Source organism: Oncorhynchus gorbuscha, linkage group LG18 (assembly GCF_021184085.1).
Source record: "Oncorhynchus gorbuscha isolate QuinsamMale2020 ecotype Even-year linkage group LG18, OgorEven_v1.0, whole genome shotgun sequence".
NCBI classification, from domain to species: domain Eukaryota; kingdom Metazoa; phylum Chordata; class Actinopteri; order Salmoniformes; family Salmonidae; genus Oncorhynchus; species Oncorhynchus gorbuscha.
The window spans coordinates 16,899,361-16,924,883 of NC_060190.1; the positions used below are offsets into that span (position 1 = coordinate 16,899,361).

The 25,523-nt window shown below is 42.1% G+C and overlaps 3 protein-coding genes across 5 annotated transcripts in view; 1 reads left to right on the plus strand and 2 right to left on the minus strand.

Moving 5' to 3' along the window:
* Positions 1-686: 686 nt before the first annotated feature.
* On the minus strand, positions 687-5,570 carry LOC124004187 (beta-2-glycoprotein 1-like). 2 transcript variants are annotated; one of them, XM_046312955.1, is made up of 8 exons: positions 5,229-5,570; positions 4,603-4,779; positions 2,697-2,793; positions 2,420-2,496; positions 1,896-1,955; positions 1,245-1,424; positions 969-1,166; positions 687-873 (listed from the first exon to the last, which is right to left on the minus strand). In XM_046312955.1, the coding sequence occupies exons 1-8, from the start codon at positions 5,296-5,298 to the stop codon at positions 818-820; spliced, it is 915 nt and encodes a 304-aa protein (XP_046168911.1). In that variant the 5' UTR covers positions 5,299-5,570; the 3' UTR covers positions 687-817. The 2 variants fall into 2 exon arrangements, with proteins under 2 accessions (XP_046168911.1, XP_046168910.1); XM_046312954.1 differs by having other exon boundaries at positions 1,896-2,084; positions 5,229-5,567.
* A 495-nt stretch (positions 5,571-6,065) lies between these two features.
* On the minus strand, positions 6,066-9,752 carry LOC124004186 (beta-2-glycoprotein 1-like). Its single transcript, XM_046312953.1, has 8 exons — positions 9,593-9,752; positions 9,261-9,440; positions 8,870-8,960; positions 8,710-8,786; positions 8,421-8,612; positions 7,413-7,592; positions 6,482-6,679; positions 6,066-6,212 (listed from the first exon to the last, which is right to left on the minus strand). The coding sequence occupies exons 1-8, from the start codon at positions 9,660-9,662 to the stop codon at positions 6,130-6,132; spliced, it is 1,071 nt and encodes a 356-aa protein (XP_046168909.1). The 5' UTR covers positions 9,663-9,752; the 3' UTR covers positions 6,066-6,129.
* A 7,486-nt stretch (positions 9,753-17,238) lies between these two features.
* LOC124004184 (protein kinase C alpha type) overlaps positions 17,239-25,523 on the plus strand; it is a 220,711-nt gene continuing 212,426 nt past the window's right edge. Inside the window, exons 1-2 of one of the 2 annotated variants that reach the window (XM_046312951.1) lie at positions 17,239-17,603; positions 18,614-18,645. In XM_046312951.1, the coding sequence (XP_046168907.1) occupies positions 17,437-17,603; positions 18,614-18,645 (199 nt within the window). In that variant the 5' untranslated portion in view covers positions 17,239-17,436. The remainder of the gene's footprint in view (positions 17,604-18,613; positions 18,646-25,523) is intronic. The other variant, XM_046312952.1, reaches the window with a different exon arrangement.

Here is a 25,523-nt window from a genome sequence, read left to right on the forward strand (position 1 = left end):
CGGCCTCTGCAGTTCTTTCATGTCCTGCCTCGCTGCCCCAGCGGGGAAGGAGAGTCAGTTCTCATGACTCAGTACAATCAACCGGCCGCCCCCGTGAGGGGGGGGGAATAGTTCTGGCCACCAGCTGACGGCCAAGGACAGAGGATCAAACAAACCGCCAAGCGGGGCAAGAGCAACTAAGGGCTAATCTCTGTTAGAATAGACATGCAAAGCGGTTTGGGTTACCGGGATGGGGTTGCACTGTGGCCGCCTTGCAGTCGACTGTATGGTTATCATATGAATCACTGTATAGGAAGGTAGAGTTCTGTTTTGTAGTAGAAATGTATTATTTTGGGAGCTGACTTGTCAGCTGATGTGTTGTCTGTCAACAGTGTGTGCCTGTGATGTGTGTGTGTGTGTGTGTGTGTGTGTGTGTGTGTGTGTGTGTGTGTGTGTGTGTGTGTGTGTGTGTGTGTGTGTGTGTGTGTGTGTGTGTGTGTGTGTGTGTGTGTGTGTGTGTGTGTGTGTGTGTGTGTGTGTGTATACATGCATGTTTGAGATTTTCCTGACCACTTGACCTGACAGAGTATCTCACAGCTGTACAACACTGACATCGTGTGACATCATTTGTAAATTAAACGTATACTGTTATTGGGTAAGATGTTGGGTTGAACCATCTACAAGAAAACAGTATTTTTTATTCATCGTCAAATTTGATCTCTACAGAATTTTTATTCATAGGAACAAATTACATAGAAATACACATGGTTTTATTGACATTTAATTCAGGCAATCAATGTTCTCGGTCTCGATTTGCTTTGTCATGCACAGTTGAGTTTCAGCACTGGGCTATCTCAGATGGCAGGGAATCATCGTCAAATTTATCACTTGGTTCTAGAAAGGAAAACACCCACACATCATGAAGACTTGATGGTAATGTTGTTATTTGTTTAGAGCGAAAATAGCTAGCAAGATTAAAAAAAACACACCTTCAAAGCATTCTGGGATCTTGAGTTTTCCATCGATGCACTGCGTTGACACTGCATAGCCACACTTCTTTTCCTTGTTCATACAGTAGACCGAGAGGACTTCCCCATGTGAGATTTTATTGGGCTCGAAATCCTTTATCCAAAATGTCCTTCCATTGTAAAGGATGCGTCCTCTTTTAATATCTACCTTGCAGGGAACTGTGGAACAAAGAGAGAAATTATGATGAATAAGAAAAAAAAAAGAAAAAAAAATTGTCACAAAATCGGTGGTCGTACCCCTGCAAGCTGGCTTTATTGACCAATCCCCTGTTTGGAGACATTCGATCTCCACAGGCCCATCCAGGACATAGTCTATATTACATCCATATTTGACAGTCTCCTTGAAGCCGTACTCCCTCTTATCATGAATGTTCATGTAGCCGTTGTTGATGCCTGTTGGAGCTGAACAGGTCACCACTGGAAACAAACAGAGGTCAGTCGGGGCTAGTGTGTGGTCAGAATACCACTTTAACATCATCCACAAAGCAAATCACTTGTCATTTATTACCACTTAAACGGTGCAATTTGTATTTCATTTCATTTCCTCGGAGGTTTCACAAACATGTCTGGCCAAAACTAAAAGTAACAAACAGTTACACGAGCCAATAACTATCCCCCTCAGTTTACAAAAGTTATGGATTGCACCTTTTACGGAGGTGACATGAAGTGTTCAGCCATAAATATAAAGATGTTTTATTGTCACATACAGGGCCCCTGTAGAAAATTAGGGTTAAGTGTCTTACTCAAGGGCACATCGACAGATTTTTCACCTTGTCGGTATGGGTAGTCAAACCAGCCCCCACCACCATCAAAGTTACCCATCCCTGCTCTAGGCTACCTGCAGCAAGACAACAGATCAGAGACTTTGACTGATAATACTGTACCTACGTTTACATTCTGGTGGCTCAGTCCAGTCTCCGTTAGTGCTGCACGATCCCCTCTCATTGCCTATGAGGACAAGCGGAGGGAAACACTCGTAGGTCCCCCCAAAACCAAACACCGTCATGTTGCCTGTGAACTTACTGTCGTAGACTATTTTCCCATATTTAGGTATTGGAGGAAGACCACACGTCATCGCTAACAGAGGAGAGAGATTTCATTCACATGCTCATTAAATCACGCACATTTGATCCAAAAACGTGATATTCTCTATATTTTCTTTTATCAGAGACATACGATGTAACATATGAATATGAATAATATAGCCTACAGTAAAGCCATTATTCAAATCTCCGTTGTACACGTTGTAGAATGCTCTTTACAATTACAGCAATAAGGCCACGTTTACATTGGGCTGATCGATTTGTAATTGTCAATGTGAGTTTGTATGCATGATCAATGTGAGATCATGTTGAATCATTACTGTTCGGTGCAAGAGTAGCTGTGCATTTCAGTATAAGGCAGACACTTACGTGTGCACTTCGGTGGGGGATCACTCCATTGTCCGTCATGCAAGCACTCAATGGAACTGGCTCCTTGCAGGATGTACCTGTCGACCACATTACCGTAATCTGTCAAATGATGTGATAAATCAAACATCAAGTGGACACTATATTAGGTGTGTTGTCGACGTTGACCTACTTTACATGTGTTTGATACAATAACACGTTCTGGACCTTGACAGCACAGAGAGGTGACCAGTTGTCAATGAGACACGAAAATAGAATTTGTAAACGGTATTCCCCATACCCCTCGTGGCAGGTGTAGTTGATGGTACTCTGGTAGACAATGTCCACAAAGTCCATGTCTCCGTGGTCCAACGCGTCTGGGAAGGAGCAACTCTTTGCTGCGTCAGAAGTAGAAAAGGATCCGTCAGCAATGCTCAACAGTTCCATCAATGAGTAGCACATCAAATCAAAATCAAATCAAACTATTTGCCACATGCGCCGAATACAACAAGTGTCGACTTCACCGTGAAATGTTTACTTACAAGCCCTTAACCAACAGTGCAGTTCAAGTAGAAGAACATATTTACCAAGTAGACTCAAATAAAAAGTCATAATAAAAAGTAACACAATAAGAATAACAATAACCAGGCTTTATACAGGGGGCGCCGGTACCGAGTCAGTGTGCGGGGGTACAGGTTAGTTGAGGTAATCTGTACATGTAGGTGGGGGCGAAGTGACCATGCATAGGTAACAAACAAACAGCGAGTAGCAGCAGTGTACAAGAGAGAGAGGGGGGGGGGGTAAAATGTCCTGGGGCGATTTTTATGAATTGTTCAGCAGCCTAATGGCTTGGAGGTAGAAGGTGTTGAGGAGCCTTTTGGTCCTAGACATGGCGCTCCGGTACAGCTTGCCGTGCAGTAGCAGAGAAAACAGTCTATAACTTGGGTGACTGGAGTCTCTGATGATTTTATGGGCTTTCCTCTGACACCTCCTATTCTATAGGTCCTGGGTGGCAGGAAGCTTTGCCCCAGTGATGTACTGGGCCGTTCGCACTACCCTCTGTAGCGCCTTACGGTCAGATACCGAGCAGTTGACATACCAGGCAGTGATGCAACCGGTCAGGATGATCTTGAGGGTGCAGCTGTAGAACCTTTTGAGGATCTGGGAACCCATACCAAATCTTTTCAGTCTCCAGAGGGGGAAAAGGTTTTGTCGTGCCCTCTTCACGACTGTCTTGGTATGTTTGGACCATGTTAGTTCGTTTGTGATGTGGACACAAAGGAACTTGAAATTCTCGACCCTTCTCCACTACAGTCTATGTTAATGGGCCCTGTTCAGGCCCACCTTTTCCTGTAGTCCACAATCAGCTCCTTTGTCTTGCTCACATTGAGGGAAAGGTTGTTGTCCTGGTACCACACTGCCAGTTTTCTGACCTCCTCCTTATAGGCTGTCTCATCATTGTCGGTGATCAGGCCTACCACTGTTGTGTCGTCAGCGAACTTAATGATGGTGCTGGAGTCGTTTTTGGCCTCGCAGTCGTGGGTGAACAGGGAATACAGGAGGGACCTAAGTACACACCCCTGTGGGGCCCCAGTGTGAAGAATATATATTGAGTATCAACTGATAATACATGGAATATACTGAGTATCAACTGATAATACTTGTAATATATTGAGTATCAACTGATCATTCTTGTAATATATTGAGTATCAACTGATCATTCTTGTAATATATTGAGTATCAACTGATCATTCTTGTAATATATTGAGTATCAACTGATCATTCTTGTAATATATTGAGTATCAACTGATCATTCTTGTAATATATTGAGTATCAACTGATCATTCTTGTAATATATTGAGTATCAACTTATAATACTTGTAATATACTGAGTATCAACTGATCATTCTTGTAATATATTGAGTATCAACTGATCATTCTTGTAATATATTGAGTATCAACTGATCATTCTTGTAATATATTGAGTATCAACTTATAATACTTGTAATATACTGAGTATCAACTGATAATACATGGAATATACTGAGTATTAACTGATAATACATGGAATATACTGAGTATCAACTGATCATACTTGTAATATATTGAGTATCAACTGATAATACGTGGAATGTTTTTATGAGGATCAAATGATGATACATGAATAGTACTACTGTTTTTGGTCCAACTTTATAACAGCGACCTACTTGAGCACTTGAGTCTAGACTTGGTCCAGTGTCCACTAGCAGTGCAGATGATTGTGCGAGAGCCTGAGGTGGGTGTATATCCTCGTTTACACGACAGCACCACCACGTCTCCGGGGGAGTACACCCTCTGGAGTCCCTCCAGGTCCATACCGTCACCCAGGGATGGGCGGCCACATTCTGAGGGGGCAGACAGGCAACGGGATGGGTCAATAAAAAACACACACACACACAGAAACACAGAAACACACACAGAAATAAACATGGACACAGATTAACCAAAGAAGTGCCCGTGCAATTCCCCAGACATGTTACTTGTAGTCAAGTGATAGTTTGTTGAGCAAAAAGGTAGGTGGACTATTAAAATAAAGTGAGGAAAAATGGTGGTCACACCAGATACGGACTGGTTTTCTGATCCAAGCCCCTACATTTATTTCAACGGTGTCTGTGACCAACAGATGCATATCTGTATTCCCAGTCATGTGAAATACATAGATTAGGACCGAAGGAATTTATTTAAATGTACTGATTTCCTTATATGAACTGTAACTCAGTGAAATCGTTGTAATTGTTGCATGTTGCGCTTATATTTTTGCTCAGTGTAGATGATGTATTAATAGATACTGTACCTTTCTTGGATGCCACTGGTGTATACAAGGCAAGCAGACAGATCAGCAGCGAAGACAGACTTGGGGCCATTGTCTGTGGTGTGGACAGAGTGTCCTCTCCTCTCTGCTTTCGAGGGTAAAAACAATCTGAATGTCGTTGGAGCTCCTAACGTTTTATGTTACTCAAGGTAAGAGTCGATGACAACGCAGAATGAGGCAACCTCGGGGTCTTTTAGTATTTTTGTAATTCACCGTAACACACCAGACCTTTGTGAGCCTTACTGGCTATATGCCCCACCCCTATTCCTAGTACACATCAACAAGTTCTCTTCATCAAACCATGTCTGCGGAATAGAATGTGCTTTCAATCCATTTATGTGGTACAATAAAGTTGACTGAAACTATTCTAGCCCTATAACATTGATGTGGCTAGATGACGCAGTGGTGCAGATCTACATACGCAGACCTACCACTATGAAATCTTTACTTGTGGGATTGTATCCGTTAACCTGTAGGACATGCCATTTTGTAATCTCATACAGTTTGTGTTTGATGTTCTTGTTGCAAAATTGCAAGAGTTCAGTCAGATACCGAGATCAAGACAAAACAAAGGTTTGTTTACTCTGAGTTCAAAAGTAACTTGTTTTTCTCTCCCAAAACTGCAGAGCCCTTTGTGTATATGAGCAGAGCTTCCAAATACTGTCATCCTATACTGACATCTAGTGTCGATTTCAGGCATCATGTACTATACTAAACAGGCAATCAAATTCAGGCTCATTAAAGTTATGGATATAACAGGTTACTAGCAAAGCAAGGCTGGATTATTTGGACACAAAGTAATTAGACTGCTAAAACAGATCATTTTTTAAACGTCATGTTTATTTGTCATTTATTTGCCCTATTCTTCCTCTTTGTATTGTGTTTATTTTGTGAGGTCGGCAGGACACGTCGCAATCTCAGATGGAAGTGATTTGGGCTTGAGGGTGTACTCCATCTTGCCTGGTTCTAAGAGAAAGACAGACACACAAACACATTTGGCATTTTAGTGGTGCGAATATTAAGGACTCGGCTAAGCAGCGTTTGGGAAGTTTTCAAAATGGGACCACAAACACATTTTTACTCTGGGTCGTGTTCATTAGTCATCAAACGGAAGAAAATGGACTGAAACATGGAGAGACTACGACACGTGTCCAATAAGAAACACTCATTTTTGATTTACGTTGTAAAATGCCATAATGAACGTGACCATGTTATCTTGGTACGACAGGCCTCACCTTTAAAACATTCTGGGGTATTGAGGGTGCCGTCGATGCACTGACTTGCTACTGGAATGCCACACTTCAGCTCCTTGTTCAGACAGTAGAACACAACAGACTCCCCATGAAGGACTCTATTGGGTTTCAGATCCCCAATCCAGATCTTCTTGGCGTTGTAGAAGATGCGACCTCTGTTGATGTTAACTTTACAGGGGGCTGCAGTAAAGCGACGTCAAGCAAAGCAACATGACTCTCAGTTTAGAATTGAATAGAATTGGAATAGAATGAAATGAAATAGATCATGGAAATTCTTTAATTTTCTTCTATATCAGTACCCAACCTGACACACCACGTACACAATAGGCGCGGAGCAACACATGGTCAGCCACACAGCAGCGACCCCGAAGAAGTTTTGGGAATGCAGTGCCTTGCTCAAAGGCACAGTGGCAGTACGCTCTCATTACGCAATCATTTCAGTCATCAAAGATGAAATAAATGGTTGCTGATACACATCTAATCACATGTAAGTCAACAAGCTGGTTCAGTATACAAACACACACAAGTGACATTCCCACAAGAGTAACAACAGTGCAACCTTTTCTATGACTCAATAGCTCGGGTGTGAACTTTCCCCTATATACAGCAGAGGAGGCTGGTGGGAGGCACTATAGGAGGACATGCTCATTGTAATGGCTGGAATGGAATAGACGGAACAGAGTCCAACATGTGGTTTCCATAGGTTTGATGTGTTTGATACGGTTCCATTTAAACCATTCCAGCCATGAGCTTGTCCTCCGTTTGCTTCTCCCACCAGCCTCCTCTATGTACAGTTATAGGGTCAGCTTCCTCTCCCCCAATCCTAACCTTAACCATTAGTGAGGGAAATGCAAAACTGACCAAAGATCAGGGTCTAAGGGCAACTTCACCCAACACTGACTCATTGACTCACCTCTACAAATGGGCAAAGTGGACCAGTTGCCTGTATTCTGACACTGTATTTCCTCAGAGCCGTCCAGAACGTAGTGTTCCTGGCACTGGTACTTGACCTTCTCCTTGTAGCCGGCCTCCCTCATCACAGCAAAGGTGATGATGCCGTGGTCTATCGTTGGTGGGATGGAGCAACTCACCTCTGCAACAGGTCAGAAAAGTCATGGGCTAGTGAAAGTGTATTAACAATGCAATAACCTATTTCAAGTAATATTGTCAGGGTTAATCTAAATTACATTTTTTTTTTATTAAGGCATTAACAGAGGAAGACAGGATTATGCAAATGTATCAATTATCATCACTTGGAGTTGATGAACAGTTAACAATAACAATATTATAGAATCATCGTCAGGGCCGGCTCCAGGCATAAGCGACATAAGCAGTTCCCATGCTGCTAGGGGCCCCCACAATTTATTTTATTTCTATTTATTTTGGGGAATTCATTCGGGGTCTCAACTTACCGTTGAGATTTAGGATAATAGAAAATACATGGTGCAGGTTCAAAATTTGGTTGTGCATCACTCAATTAGCCATATCAGCTAACAAAGATTGGTAAATTGGTCAATTAGTCTAGACATCTATCTGCCGAAAACTGAACCTTCACGCAAGGCACGTGCCCAGGGGCCCTGACCTCCATGGGGCCCCTATTGATTTTGTTAGTCACTCTCACTCAGATATCATCAACATGGCATAAGTAATGGCAAAATGGGTAGAATTGCAGGAAATTAGCTTTTACATTTATTTTATTATTTCCACCCCTTGGCAAAATGGGAAGAATTGCTGGGAATTAACTATACAACGTTTTTGGGGGGCAACCAAATCTCAAGTAGGGCCCCCAAAAGGCTAGATCCATGTAATAATGTGACCTAAAAGATCATTGATAATTTATCAGTGGTTCAACCAAAAACTTCTCAACCAATGAGATTTGTTCACCAATCATTTGGCTTATGCTGCCACTGTCTGCACCTACCCTTGCATACCGGTGGCTCAGTCACGTTTCCACTGGCCAAGCACGATCCTCTCTCGTTGCCAATGGGAGCTCTTGGCGGCGAACACTCATACGTCCAACTCTGTCCGTACTGGATTTCATTGCCAGTGAACTTCTTATTGTCATAGACAATTTTACCATGCTTAGGTGCTTGAGGCAGAGCACAACTCACAGCTGCAGGGAAGAAATATTTTAAATAATTTAGACTACATTTTCATATTTAGACAAACAATGGAGAAAAGCAATGTTACATTCTTGAGGTCTGGTATACCTTTGCACATTGGTGGTGGTGCACTGAGGGTACCGTCGTGTAAACACACACTCTCATTGGCTCCTATCATGACGTACCTGAAGAACACAACTTCTTATTGGTCTGAGATGCAGAGTCAGATAAATGTAGTCAGAACTAAACCACACTGAATTTCCCTCACCCATCATCACATGTGTAGTTGAGCACACTCTTGAATGGCACGTCAATCATCCCTGGCTTTTGCATAGGCTTGGGGAGAGGACACATCTTTGCTGTGTCAAAAAATGATTCACGTGGATATGATTTATGCCTTTTATGTTGTTAATAAAATGTATTACCATATCCCTATCCCCTTGCTAAAGTATGGACTGTCCATGGTACTGTATATGTGACTTTAGGGTTCCGGAATTCTCAGAAACATTCCCAAAATTCCCAGGTTTTCCAGAAATCCCAGTTGGAAGATTCCTTGAATCAAGGCACAAATAAGCAAGAAATCTGGAAAAACCAACAATTTACCTGAATTTATGCTTCACATTATGTCATGGATGTTTTGTGAATGGGTTGGAACTTACGAGAACACACAAGGTCCAGTTTGGTCCACTCTCCCGAGGCCAAGCAGGTGATCCTGGCAGTCTTGGCTTTCCCAGGTGTGTATCCACGCTCACACACCAGGGTCACCTCTTTTCCAATCTCGTACTCACGCTTTAGACCCAGTGTATCTATACCGTCCGTCACGGGTGGGTGGCCACATACTGAGGATAAATGGGAATATTGATAGACAAACATAACGCTGTGCCGTAAATGATATAAAAACACATTGGAAACACGGCTAAAGCATAGGTTACTGACTCTTGTGAACCAACACTGTAATATATATTCTGCAATCAAATCATTTGCGCCATACCTTTCTTGGATGTCACTGACGTATACAAGGCAAGCTGGCAGAGCAGCAGCAAAGCCAGGGTTGGGTTCATCTTTTGCGGGGTTGAGAGAGACTGTGTCCGTTCTCCAGGCAGTGGACGGTGAAAAATGTAGATGGTCCCTTCAAAAGCCCTGAAAGTCTGATCCAATCAGATCGCCTGAAATAGGCTTCCATTTGATTGAACCCAAAGTTCAAAGCACATGCATGTTTACTCCGAGTTGAAGGATAACTTTCACTCAGTACACATACACACAGACACGTACGCCCGCACGACAATGACTCCGAATCATCACATGTATCAGCTGTATAAAATACAGGTTTCATCATGGTAATACTAATGCTAATACTGTTTTTCTTAAACTGTCATTCAAATTCGATTTGGTTTCTAAAGGGTGCAGTCTTGCCCTACCTGTGTCTTTCAGATAGGACAGGTTAAGCCTGGTTCAGATGGTATTTATTTTGGCCATTGCCCAATGTATACAGTATATTGTTCATCTGCTACTAATGTATTAGCTTGATATTTAGCATTACATGGCACCTTCGGATCACCAAGACAACTATTTACATCAACACTTTGAGCACAAACACCCGTCTGCCCTTACAACTGCTACAAGGCTAACTATCATAAATATGAGGACAACAGTGGGACACAGATACTTTTTAGGAATTGGGAGAGAAAAGCACTGAGGTCGCAGACAACTGTAGTCTGACATGTACTGGGGGGTGGTTGGACACGGGGGAGGGTAGTCCCTTTTTTCCTTGGTTTACATTTGCTATATCATTTCTTCCACCCTAGCCATATTTCCTTCTCTGCTTGCATGCACCCTCCCCTACATTAAGGTGTTTTGGTACTTCCGGTATACTCTACACTTTTCCACGCGCTAATTTGTACTATACCACAGGTCAATGTAGTCTACCGGTCTAACTGTTCATCCAGGCCTCTATCCACCATTCATAGTGACAATAGCGGTAGGTGAATCGTTTGCCCAGATCTGCAATAGCTATCATTCCACACATAAAAGCATTCAAAACGGCATTGATTTATAATATGAATCCACAAGAACAAATAGGCATAGCTGAGAGGCTGCGGAGAGGCATCATTGCAGCATCCCTATTGATCTTGTTTGGGACAGCACAATTATCCTACATAGACTAGCCGACAACACCACAGTGCAATCAATAATTGCTTTATTGTTTTAAAGTGAGTACACGGTTCTACTCTAGGCTGCAGTGGAAATGTCATGAGAATAACGGCGCAAAGCCCTGTGATTTGAATGTTTCATTCCATGTGGATCTGTTGTGGATCTATTCTCGATAGTTTATAAAGGTCTAAAAAGGAACAGTAGCTGGCCAGTCTGGTTGTATTTTTACTTCTGATACTGAAAGTCTGCTGCAGATCATCACTCTCCCAAGTCGTCCCGAGATAACGTGGCCACGTATATGCTCCCGGCAGGCCCAATTATTCAGGAAAGTTTCAAACGCTATTTCTTGTCGGACTGAGCGGCTATTCCTCACGCACCTAGAATCTAACCCTTCAATACAACCTAAATATTTCTCATTTGACTTTCGAATGTATGACCTTTTATATCTGGCATTAACACAACCAGTCACAATGTTGTAATCTGACTAGGCTACTTCAAAAGTCATACACACGTTCGACCAAAATATAACTCCATCATCCTCAAAATGGTTTGACATTAACCAGGTATCCAGCCAACCGTACATGTTGGATAAAACGTTTTATGGAAACAGCAAATTTATTTGACAAACTTTCCAAATGTTGACAAAAGAAAATACGTTAAACAGGGTGGGATCTTTTTGTGTCAGTAAAACTCCTTATTGGAGAAATGGTGTTGGGAATGCTTTTGTGATATGTTGTGTGGTTCTCCCACTAGGACTCAGGAAAGCATGCCGTTTGTTAGGCAACAACTTAAACAGGTTATAATGAACTTCACAGGGTGGTGAAAGTGCATGAGCTTGGTTGACAGTTGACATATCAAAATAATCTTGCAGTTTTGTCCACAATAATCTCATCATATAGGTGGGCACTATATCTGCAAGCTATTGGATAGAGCACATGTGCCAATACCAGAATGGGCACATTAGCTAAACCTACGCAACATTTTTTTGTGACAAATCCATCAGTAGACCTAGAGTTGAAAATGCGATGGAAACCTATTTAATTTGTATTTTTTTTTGTTGATACATGGGAATTTAACCGAAAAGTTATTTTTATGTGCCCTATCTATTTATGCACAGACTTTTAGTCAATTTGATGGAAACACAACTCTGATTGGAAAACGTGCATATTTTTTTAATGCAGATTTTAGAATGATAGCATGAAAATCTGTTGCCAATTGGATGGAAACCTAGCTATCGACACCCTAAAGGCAATGGCAAGTGTGCCAGTCCAGTGTCACTTTGATGATGCCTGCACATCATGGTTCACCAGCAGCCCCAAACGTTAAAAAATAAGCCACAGACCAGCCAAAACAAGCTTGTAAGAATTGTACTTGTAATTGTACTCCCTCTTAATACTCATCTTGATGTCGAGCATTTTAGGCAGCTAGGCTGGCTATCTGTGGAGGAAAAAAAAGAGTACTATTAATTCAACATGGTATAGTCCACAGCATTATCACAGATAATGGTACCCAGGTACCTATCCAACTATTTTTAATTTGTTAATAATGTCCTCCAGAATAATATCAGAGGAAGAGACTCTAATATTCACTGTTTTAAAAATAAGTGTCTATCTGGTAAGAACACAATTTTATATACCAGCGTTGTTTAGTGGAGCAAACTACCACAACAACTCAAAGCCATACCGAACATAACCACTTTTTAAAAGAATGTTCAAAGCTGGCTAATGTGTGAACAGTATAACCTTTTTTATCTGTATCTCTGCAACGTGTCTGTAACTCTGTAATGTGTCTGTATCTCTGTAACGTGTCTGTAACTCTGTAATGTGTCTGTATCTCTGTAACGTGTCTGTATCTCTGCAACGTGTCTGTAACTCTGTAATGTGTCTGTAACTCTGTAATGTGTCTGTAACTCTGTAATGTGTCTGTATCTCTGTAATGTGTCTGTATCTCTGCAATGTGTCTGTATCTCTGTAACGTGTCTGTATCTCTGTAATGTGTCTGTATCTCTGTAACGTGTCTGTATCTCTGTAACGTGTCTGTATCTCTGCAATGTGTCTGTAACTCTGTAATGTGTGAACAGTATAACCTTTTTTATCTGTATCTCTGCAACGTGTCTGTAACTCTGTAATGTGTCTGTATCTCTGTAACGTGTCTGTATCTCTGCAACGTGTCTGTAACTCTGTAATGTGTCTGTATCTCTGTAACGTGTCTGTATCTCTGCAACGTGTCTGTAACTCTGCAATGTGTCTGTATCTCTGCAATGTGTCTGTATCTCTGTAACGTGTCTGTATCTCTGTAATGTGTCTGTAACTCTGTAATGTGTCTGTATCTCTGTAACGTGTCTGTAACTCTGTAATGTGTCTGTATCTCTGTAATGTGTGAACAGTATAACCTTTTTTATCTGTATCTCTGCAATGTGTCTGTAACTCTGTAATGTGTGAACAGTATAACCTTTTTTATCTGTATCTCTGCAATGTGTCTGTAACTCTGTAATGTGTGAACAGTATAACCTTTTTTATCTGTATCTCTGCAACGTGTCTGTAACTCTGTAATGTGTCTGTATCTCTGTAACGTGTCTGTATCTCTGCAACGTGTCTGTAACTCTGTAATGTGTCTGTATCTCTGTAACGTGTCTGTATCTCTGCAACGTGTCTGTAACTCTGCAATGTGTCTGTATCTCTGCAATGTGTCTGTATCTCTGCAATGTGTCTGTATCTCTGCAATGTGTCTGTATCTCTGTAACGTGTCTGTATCTCTGTAATGTGTCTGTATCTCTGTAATGTGTCTGTATCTCTGTAACGTGTCTGTATCTCTGCAATGTGTCTGTAACTCTGTAATGTGTGAACAGTATAACCTTTTTTATCTGTATCTCTGCAACGTGTCTGTAACTCTGTAATGTGTCTGTATCTCTGTAACGTGTTTGTATCTCTGCAACGTGTCTGTAACTCTGTAATGTGTCTGTATCTCTGTAACGTGTCTGTATCTCTGCAACGTGTCTGTATGTCTGCAACGTGTCTGTATCTCTGCAATGTGTCTGTAACTCTGTAATGTGTCTGTATCTCTGCAACGTGTCTGTATCACTGCAACGTGTCTGTATCTCTGTAACGTGTCTGTATCTCTGTAACGTGTCTGTATCTCTGCAACGTGTCTGTATCTCTGCAATGTGTCTGTAACTCTGTAATGTGTCTGTATCTCTGCAACGTGTCTGTATCACTGTAACGTGTCTGTATCACTGCAACGTGTCTGTATCACTGTAACGTGTCTGTATCACTGTAACGTGTCTGTATCACTGTAACGTGTCTGTATCACTGTAACGTGTCTGTATCTCTGTAACGTGTCTGTATCACTGTAACGTGTCTGCATCACTGTAATGTGTCTGCATCACTGTAACGTGTCTGTATCTCTGTAACGTGTCTGTATCACTGTAACGTGTCCGTGTCATTGTATCTATGTAATGTGTCTGTATCTCTGTAACGTGTCTGTATCTCTGTAACGTGTCTGTATCACTGTAACGTGTCTGTATCACTGTAACGTGTCTGTATCACTGTAACGTGTCTGTTTCACTGTAACGTGTCTGTTTCACTGTAACGTGTCTGTATCTATGTACAGTATGTATCTATTGTATGCATGTATGTAAAAAAATATGGACCACAATGGAAATACGTTAACTGACAGATCAATCAGTCAATCAATCCAAACTGTGCAGTAGACATTTGGTTAATGGAAGGAGATATGTTACAAAACACTAACAAAAAGTTTAATGGCATTCGGAGATTGTCAAGACAAGTCTTCGATACCTGGTAAGCCTACAAGGTGAGAATGTCAAGACAAGTCTTCGATACCTGGTAAGCCTACAAGGTGAGAATGTCAAGACAAGTCTTCGATACCTGGTAAGCCTACAAGGTGAGAATGTCAAGACAAGTCTTCGATACCTGGTAAGCCTACAAGGTGAGAATGTCAAGACAAGTCTTCGATACCTGGTAAGCCTACAAGGTGAGAATGTCAAGACAAGTCTTCGATACCTGGTAAGCCTACAAGGTGAGAATGTCAAGACAAGTCTTCGATACCTGGTAAGCCTACAAGGTGAGAATGTCAAGACAAGTCTTCGATACCTGGTAAGCCTACAAGGTGAGAATGTCAAGACAAGTCTTCGATACCTGGTAAGCCTACAAGGTGAGAATGTCAAGACAAGTCTTCGATACCTGGTAAGCCTACAAGGTGAGAATGTCAAGACAAGTCTTCGATACCTGGTAAGCATACAAGGTGGGGGAGGAATGTATTTGGTGTTTTTCGGGATCGACATGGTCTATTTATTTTGGTGTTGAAAACTCAAACCATGATATTGAAGTGCCTGAAGTCGGTAGACTTTGTTTAGTGGTTGTGTTGCACTGACACAGAAATCTGTTGGTGGAACATACATTGCATATATTTTGTATAATTGTAAATATGGCATCAAAATGTTGAAAATCTGATTTCCCGGTAGCTGATCATGGTCTTCAGCTTGCTCTGACCACAGAGTAGGCCTAATGAAATAGGAAAGGAAAGTGGGCTCGTCTGTGGTGGTCGGCAAACCCCCAACCTACTGGCAGTAGGACTGCATGGCACTGACTCTGCCACAAAAGCATGCTGAAGTGGTAAAGTCGATATCCACGTATAAGCCCTACAAAGGCAAAATGCAGTTACTCCGAATTTGTTACGAAATCTTTGATCTTTTGTAATGGCCAGGTATTATCTGATTAATGATGTATCAGGTAAGAGCCAAGAGCAGACTGTGTTGAAGCAACAATGTTTATAGCAACAACAGGTCAAGGCAGGCAAACAACAGGTCAAGGCAGGCAAACAACAGGTCAAGGCAGGCAGGGGTGAATAATCCAGAGTAGTGGCAAAGGTACAGGATGGCAGACAGGCAGAGTGATCAGGTAGGCAGAGGCAGAGTGATCAAGTAGTCAGAGGCAGAGTGATCAGGTAGGCAGAGTCAGAGTGATCAGGTAGGCAGAGTCAGAGTGATCAGGTAGGCAGAGTCAGAGTGGTCAGGTAGGCAGAGTCAGAGTGGTCAGGTAGGCAGAGTCAGAGTGGTCAGGTAGGCAGAGGCAGAGTGGTCAGGTAGGCAGAGGCAGAGTGATCAGGTAGGCAGAGGCAGAGTGGTCAGGTAGGCAGAGGCAGAGTGGTCAGGTAGGCAGAGGCAGAGTGGGCAGGTAGGCAGAGTCAGACTGGTCAGGTAGGCAGAGGCAGAGTGATCAGGTAGGCAGAGGCAGAGTGGGCAGGTAGGCAGAGGCAGAGTGGGCAGGTAGGCAGAGGCAGAGTGGGAAGGTAGGCAGAGGCAGAGTGGGAAGGTAGGCAGAGGCAGAGTGGTCAGGTAAGCAGAGTCAGAGTGGTCAGGTAGGCAGAGTCAGAGTGGGCAGGTAGGCAGAGGCAGAGTGGGCAGGTAGGCAGAGGCAGAGTGGGCAGGTAGGCAGAGGCAGAGTGGTCAGGTAGGCAGAGGCAGAGTGGGCAGGTAGGCAGAGGCAGAGTGGGCAGGTAGGCAGAGTCAGAGTGGTCAGGTAGACAGAGGCAGAGTGGGCAGGTAGGCAGAGTCAGAGTGGTCAGGTAGACAGAGGCAGAGTGGGCAGGTAGGCAGAGGCAGAGTGGTCAGGTAGGCAGAGGCAGAGTGGGCAGGTAGGCAGAGGCAGAGTGGGCAGGTAGGCAGAGTCAGAGTGGGCAGGTAGACAGAGGCAGAGTGGGCAGGTAGGCAGAGTCAGGAGAGGCAAAGGTCAAAACGAGATACTTGTGCAAACCAAGAGCTGCGAAACCACTGGTTGACTATAACAAACAAGACAAACAGACAGAAAGAAACCACAGGTATAAATACCCAGGGAAAAAGTGGGGAGGATGGGTGACACCTGGAAGGGGGTGGAGACAAGCACAAGGACAGGTAAAACAAATCAGGGTGCGTCAATGTGGTATTTAGTTTCCTGACAGAAGAACAAGCCAGTTGATCAGAATATATCAGAAATTGTTGTCTGTCTAGACAGAAAAAGACTGAAGTGAGATTTTGCAGTAAAAAAAAAGCATAGATACGGTGTTGCCTTTGTAGGGTAGTACTGTTATTGTTATTTGTGATTGTAAACATTAGGGGAGGGTCATGTGAAAATATGCCCCTCTCCCCACAGTAAATGTCGAACTGTCCCTAATAAGCCATACATAACACATTGGATAAAAATTTGATGCCTATGATCAGAGCTTGACTTAGGTGCCGGTACTCATTTTGGCCGCTGGTTCTGTTTGAATTTAGGTGCAGGAACTCCATAATAAATACATTTTAGCCAAGTCAAGCACTGACTATGATATGACTGATATGTAGTTTCTCTTCAAGTAAATTGTTTTAACCCAAACAATTGCCAGTATCTTTTACACCACTGGGTGACGCTCCAATCTTCCAAATTCCAACAGACAGTTGCCCTCCCACCAGGCGATTAATTGTAGTGACGTCAGCTCAAGTGAAAGAAGGAAGCAAAGCGCTCAGTGTGGAGCTGTCAGTAAAAGTAGTTGTAGCGACAGCAAGGGAAAGCCCATAGATAGAACAGTGTGTCCAGTTACAGTCTGACCGCCTCTCCTGCTCAGTGGCAAAAGACAGTACGCGTGGAAATACATTGGATTGAATAGGCATATACATTGGATAGAGAGGAATAACGTTGCTTTTTGACTATGGCTGATGTCACGCAATTCAACGAGGGGACCGGGGACTTCGCGAAAGGGTTTGCTCGTAAAGGAGCTTTGAGGCAGAAGAACGTCCATGAAGTGAAGGACCACAAATTCACTGCAAGGTTCTTCAAGCAGCCGACTTTTTGTAGCCACTGCACCGACTTTATCTGGTAAGCGCTTTTCCTCTCCAGATGGCCTCTGCCTGTTGAACATTTTGGAGAACTCCGCTGTCTTCTCAACCAGCTATTCTCTTGTCACTTTCCCTTCATAGCTAACTGTGCTGCACCGTTACTTATAATTTCCTTACTGGAATGTTTGGTCTTCCACGGCAAAGCTGGACATCTTAAAACCAACATTTGACTATAATGTGCCTCGAAATGCAAGCCCAGAGAAAATGAATCCCTTCTGCCTACAGTGGGCTAGATACACTATACATTGTAACTGACAGCGCGCCTACTTTAATCTTTGTTACAAATTGTAAAAGTTGTATTTATCCTAGTCCTCGTGTTTTTGATAAATATTGAAATAATAACTTCCTGCCAACGAAATGTAGGCTCTAAACACGAAACAAGTAACAAGTGGTAACTATTCGGGATGTTGGGTGGTTGAAGACGCACCCATGTTGTCCAACCTTCCTCTTCGAGTGGTTGTGTTTCCTTGACCATGTATTGATCGCTACAGAGAGAGATGTCATCTTGAGTGAGTGGACATAATTTTACAGTTACGACCTATGGCCTCAAATACTCCGAAGTAATGTGTAATGATTCTTTGGCAACATCTTAACAGTTTAGGCTACTTGTTTTTCTCTTCTGACTGCAGCCTATCCTACAGTACCTTTACTCGAGGTTTGCTTTGCAAAATATAGCCACCTGAAAAAAAATAACAATATTAAAGGGCAGTCGACACCCCTCAGGCTTCTCATCCCCCATGTCCCCTCTTGCAGGATATGAAAGGTGCTCCCCCTTTCCTATTCATCCACACCGCATTTCAATGAGCTAGTATTCTAGAGGTCTTGCCTCAATTTTAATATTCAACATTTCCCACCGAATAAGCCCTTAATTGAGACAGACTTACAAGTCTTGGAGACTACTGCTGTCTCTGCTTGATATGGTAAACGTGTTTGTTTTGTCAGTTGAGTGCTATTTGTTCTTTCATTCCTCACTTTCCTCTGTTTTCGCAGGGGATTTGGAAAGCAAGGATTCCAGTGCCAAGGTAAAAATGAAATTGATTGACGTCCATTCACTCAGCTCCATTCCACCATGCAGTGTATACTCATTTGTGTGGTTTTTTTGTACTGCATTAATTCAAGAGGACCAGCCCATTTGACTTGCATTAACTAAAGAATGTTGCAATTCGTATTGGAGTTACTCACCTTTCAAAGAGTTTGAGAGATACAGGTAGGCAATGTTCCTGTTCCCTCTAAGCTGCAAGGAACAGGCAGCTCCCATCAGAGTGCAGCACAGTCTTTTTTTTTTCTTAAAGGGGCAGTGTTGTAATTTGAGATGGTCTTGAATAAGCTAAGTAGCCAATAGGCAGCGCGTAGCATAATTTGTCTGATTCCCTGTAATAATGGTATGGGAATAATAATGCATTTTGTTTTGTAAAGTTGTTTCTTGCATCAGAAAACAACACACTTTCCGTCACCTCCTTGTCTGACGGATAAGTGGATAAACATTTTTCTTCAAAAGTACGCCTTAATTGAACACCAGAAAATTGACTGCTACTGTAGGCTTAATGGTAGAACAGCTATTTCCATATTATAATGTGATGGGATGCGTTTTTCTCCATTGTTTTTTGATGGTAGACCACTCTAGTGGGCCTACATTATGATCACATAGCCACAGTGTTAAAACAGTACATTAAAGCAGGTACAGCCTTAGTGTTCACAGTAAACATGTGGCGGAAGTTACACAGACTTTTCTCAACTTTCAAATTTGCACCTGCATTGACTATAGAATGTTGCCATTTCTCTTGGAGTTACTTACCTTTCAAAGAGTTTGAGATATACCAGTGGGCCTACATTTGTCTGTGCTGTTTGAGTATGATGTCTTCCTTACACACACGCACACTGGAATATGAAGTCGTAAATAACAGAAAATAATGGTTAAAGTATCTGTGACAGCACTCAGAAGGTCTAATCACTCATAGAAATGGCATGGATTGATGTTGACTGTTTTCTGTTTCTCATTACCATTTCACGTTGTTTGAAGCAGTTTTTTTTAAGAAGAAAAAACTAGTTATTTCTACATTTTTAAAAAGCCAATGACTCGCAACGTAGAGACTTTGAACTGTCATTACTCTCCGGGATTTATGCAGCTAAGGCTAAGGGATATCTTGATGTTTTAGTGGTTGTCTGTGTGAAGAATTGATGGTCTATGATCAAATAAAATATGGTTATTTATGATATCAAAGTGAGAACATTTACAATGCACTCCTCAGCTCTTGGAAAGACAGATCTAGATGTTTTTGGGACTACTTGCTAAACATTAAATGGAGAAATGAATGCGCATGCATTATTCTCAGCTGACTAACTGGACTGACATGAAATCAAATCACACATGGCACTCTCATGGATGCCAGAGTTCAAATAGGCCTTGTAAAGGAAATAGAAATATGAGATTTTCTCTACAAAACCAAAGCCCCATGGGCCCCTGTCAAAAGTAGTGCACTACATAGGGAATAGGGTGCCCTTTGGGATAGTGTACTGTAGCCTGGCAGTAGAATCTGCTTGTGCTTCAACCAGGCTAGGTCAGAGGGGTTAATGGCATTCGCCTGTAGTTTGCCAAGTCTCCTTAGTCAGACTGGGTCTGTGTCTCTTCCATGTGCCATCAATACTCTCAAACTTCTTGTTTACCGATTCCCATCAGGGCATTACTCAAACTTGAAGAATGTAGGCTGTGCTCGTGCTGAGAAAAGACAAACTTTTGTCTCAAGAAAATGTTTTATCAAGGTACCAGTTACCAGGATTTATAAAAGGTTTCTAAGCTGTATATAGGCTATATATACTGTACATACACTGAGTGTACAAAACATTAGGAACACCTTACTAATAAGGTGTAAAGTATTGCAAGGAGATGCTGGCCCATGTTGACTCCAATGCTTCCCACAGTTGTGTCAAGTTGGCTGGATGTCCTTTGGGTGGTAGACCATTCTTAATACACATGGGAAATTGTTGAGTGTGAACCCCAGCATCATTGCAGTTCTTGACACACAAACCCGTGCACCTACTACCATACCCTGTTCTAAGGCACTTCAATATTTTGTCTTGCTCATTCACCCTCTGAATGGCGCACATACACAATCCATGTCTCAATTGTCTCAATGCTTTAAAATCCTCTTTACCTGTCTCCTACCCTTAATCTACACTGATTGAAGTAGATTTTGTTGGAATCATACTTTTTCCTATTCTTTGAAAGCATCGCCTGCATGGCTGCATTTCCAATGAACTGGCGTAATACCTGAGGAAAAACCTACTCGTCCTTTCTCTAGAAGATTAAGAATGTGAGCAAAGTGGGAAGTTTTCCTAAGGAGCAAAAACTTCATTAGCAATAGCGGTTGAATGCCAGTTAAGTATGTTGATTTGCGCTTAAGTGGTGTCCCCCTCGGATATATGCCATCCTCTGTTGAACATGAATGGTAGTGGAAAGTGGTGATCTTGCCAGCCAGTGCTGAGAGTCCCTGCCTCATGGTAAGTGCTGTTGCTTCAGCCTGCCAGGATGATGTTAACCTGCGATCACTGAGCCGTTGGTTGAATGTGATCCGTTCTGAAAGGATGTCTTCTGAGAGCCTCTGTTAAATGGCAGGAAAATACATCCATTTGCTGGAGTACGAGGATAAACACGCGCCAGAGAAGGCTTTTTGATCTCTTTGGGGGTTCAGAAGCCCCTTGTCTGGAATATGACTTATTTTATTGTTGTGGAGTGAGTGTGAGAGAGAGCTAAAGAGTGTGTGTGTGTGTGTGTGTGTGTGTGTGTGTGTGTGTGTGTGTGTGTGTGTGTGTGTCGGTTCTGCATGCATGTGTGTGTCGTCAGTTGTATGTACCCATACGTATGGATGTGTGTTGTACATAGATAATGCATCTGTGTGTGTGTGGAGCCTGTCTTCCAGGTCTTAGGAACTGCGATCGATAAAGACACTCCTCCATTTGTATGTGTGTCTTGGAGGTGCGATGCACTTTGCTCAGTGTTTGCCCGTGCTCGAATATTTGATGGTAAAGCCTGCTCGTTATCGAGTCAGGGCTAGGTGCTGCGGTGACATGTTTTTAGCCGTATGCCAAAGCACCATCGGTGACGCCCCTTTTGTCTCTGTCTTGTCCTCTCCCTCTGGGCTCTGTCACCATCGCAGCATCGCTCGTGACTGTTATAGTCTCTATTGGTCATGTAGAAATCACAGTGCACTATTAAAGACCTATACCAAACCCCTGCATTCAGAGCATACTACAGATATGCATTAGAGATCTCAGCAACACTGTCGGTGCTAGCTGCTCTTCTCCCCTAGTAGGCTGTAGGGACTGATCTCTGTATCCATTCCATATACTTACTCAGAGAGCTGGTAGCAGTGGTTTTACAGCCACTCTGGAAAAGACAGCATTCCCCCCTGTTATAAATCTGTTCCTGGGTCTACTGCTAAATAAATAATTGCCACCGTATCAAGATGAAGGCGAGGAGGTAACATCCCTGTTATTCAAAAGCTGAAGGTCCCACTTAAAAATACCTGTCATCTCATCAATTTTTAAGGGACTCCTTGGAAATGGGGAGGCTCAAGTCAACGAGCAGGGAGGCTTCTGTTGAGTACAGACATGATACACCTATAGTGGTCCTGTAGCTCAGTTGGTAGAGCATGGCGCTTGTAACGCCAGGGTAGTGGGTTCGATCCCCGGGACCACCCATACGTAGAATGTATGCACACATGACTGTAAGTCGCTTTGGATAAAAGCGTCTGCTAAATGGCATATATTATTATTATTATTATACCTATCCTATTGGGCTTTCTGTGCCGGCCTGAAATTTGAAGTTACATTTGATTTTCTGGAATTTGAAACCGTCTGGAATTAATTAATTTGTTGGTGATCAAATGTGAACTCGACATACTTGTTTCCAACAATTGCATGCGAGACATTAAAATGAGCTTGCGTCATATTCGTCTCCATTCTAAAACCATTAGCCACCAATCCCCCATGGATTATTTCATATCTAGTCTATTCAGACCAACTAAAGCAACATTGATGATTTTAAGAGTTCAAGATCTATCGCTTCGTTATGGGAATCCCCAGACAGTACATAGAGCTTGTCAGAAGCCTTAGCCAACAGAGAAATCATATCCACTCGCTAACACTCAACAAGTCCTTTTCCTTGGTTTGTAAACTGACACCTCACGGTCACAGTTGAGCTATGCTGTTGTGTCATTCCCATGTTACTCGCCCACTCCATTTATAAGGTTGAGAAAAATACGACCAAAGTAAGGGTGAACAAGCCCTCATGTTTACCCAAGTGCAAGTAGTCACCATGTGAGATGGCCTTTGTGCCAATTGTTACCCTCAGACAATCTTGTTTCTGTGGAATCCAATTCCGCAAGTTAACCTGCAGGCGTTTGTATTCATATCCCAATTACATAGGAATAGCTGTTGCCACATTGTCAACTTGTGCATGGCTCCACACCCAGCCTCTATAAACTGTACCATTAAAACACAATAGCAGTCTTTCATCCAAATGGTAAGAATGTGGGTATTACCACTAATATTGAATGGAGGAGTTAGCGTAAGCATTCTATTGATGGTTATTGGCCCAATTTAACATTTAAGCCCATCATATACTCTACCTAAGTGTATATCATTTGATTCTAAAATATAAATGACCATGGAGAAGTCTGATTTTAGATCTTACATAGTCTCCTGGCAGGCTTGTCCTGCATTAGCATATAGCATATATTGAAACCATGATAAACCAACCACATTGGCTTCAAAACGAACTACCTCAGACGACTACCTTCTCTTCCAGTATGGATGGAGAAATGCAGCCCAGGGAATAGTGTCTTCATGGAAGGCCATTGATGGTTTGAAGGGTTGAATGGGTCTTCTTTGAAAGGTGGTAGTGGATTTTTGCTCGACGCTTTCCAATGGTCTGTGGTGCTGGTGAGAGTGGAGGAATACTCTGTTTCTTCATGTGAGAGGAGCAGAGACCAATCTCCCAAGGGAGGGGTAGGAGCAGAGCAATGCTTCTATGACTATGGACATGTAGTGTACATGAATGAGAGATGTGGATGGACAGTGTAATAGTGATGGCGCCACAAAATGGAGTCTCTTTCTCGCTTGTTTGAATTTAAACAGTCAAATTGAGTTCGATCAGTCCAATATAATACCTGAACAAATTTAGACAAATATTTACATATAACAAAGGTTTCTAAGTCCTGTTCTCTATTCAGAAATGACTTCATACAACCAATAACCAGTGCACCACAGACAAACCAAGCCTGTGTGTCTCTATCCACTTTCATTGTGTTTGCAGACCTGCTTAACCATATTCAAACCAAACATTGACCCAGAGGAGACGTGATAACAACACTCGCTCCTCTTCCCTGGAACCTCCCTCCTGTCCCATTGACGAACAGTGGCCTCTCAACCCGCTCTCATCTCATGCTCCGGGCTTGTTTAGACAGTGCTAAGGGAATCCTTGTGCACATCCTGTGTTGACAGAGGAAAGGTCAACTCTACCCTGTGTCCTTACTTTTAGAGTTTGACCGATTTTATGTTTTTTCACCGCCGATACCGATTTATTGGAGCCAAGAAAGCCAAATGCCAAGACCGAATAATGTGTGTGTGTGTGTATATATATATGTGTGTTTTATTTGTAATCATGACAATTACAACAATACTCAATGAACACTTTTATTTTAATTTAATATAATACATGAATAAAATCAATGTAGTCTCATAAATAATGAAACATGTTCAATTTGGTTTAAATAATGCAAAAACACAGTGTTGGAGAAGAAAGTAAAAGTGCAATATGCGCCATGTAAAAAGCTAACATTTAAATTCCTTGCTCAGAACATGAGAAAGCTGGTGGTTCCTTTTAACATGAGACTTCAATATTCCCAGTTAAGAAGTTTTAGTTTGTAGTTATTATAGGAATTATGATGCGTAGACTATTTCTCTCTATACCATTTGTATTTCATATGCCTTTGACTATTGGATGTTCTTATAGGCACTTTAGTATAGCCAGCCTAATCTCGTGAGTTGATAGGCTTGAGGTCATAAACAGCGCTGTGCTTCAAGCATTGCTATGAGCTGCTGGCAAACGCAGTAAAGTGCTGTTTGAATGAATGATTATGAGCCTGCTGCTGCCTACCAACGCTCAGTCAGACTGCTCTATAAAATATGAAATCATAGACTTAATTATAATAAACACACAGAAATACGAGCCTTAGTTTCTGGATTTGACCATATTAAATTACCTATAATTTCGAAAACAAAACATTTATTCTTTCAGTGAAATATCGAACGGGTGGCAACCCTAAGGCTAAATATTGCTGTTACATTGCACAGCCTTCAATGTTATGTCATTATTATGTACAATTCTGGCAAATGAATTATGGTCTTTGTTAGGAATAAATCATTTTCACACAGTTCGCAACGAGCCAGGCGGCCCAAACTGCTGCATATACCCAGTCTCTGCTTGCACTGAACGCAAAAGAAGTGACACAATTTCCCTAGTTAATATTGCCTGCTAACATGAATTTCTTAACTATATATGCAGGTTAAAAAAAATATACTTCTGTTTATTGAATTCAAGGAAGGATTTGATGTTTATGGTTAGGTACATTTGTGCAACGATTGTTTTGTTAAATCATCACCTGTCTGGTTGAAGTAGGCTGTGATTCGATGGTAAATTCACAGGCACCGCTTTGATTATATGCAATGCAGGACAAGCTAGTTAACCTAGTATTATCATCCACCATGTGTAGTTAGTGATTATGTGAAGATTGATTGATTGTTTTCTAAAAGATAAGTTTAATGCTAGCTAGCAACTTACCTTGGCTCCTTGCAGCCACAAGGTCCTTTTGATGCTGCACTCGCGTAACAGGTGGTCAGT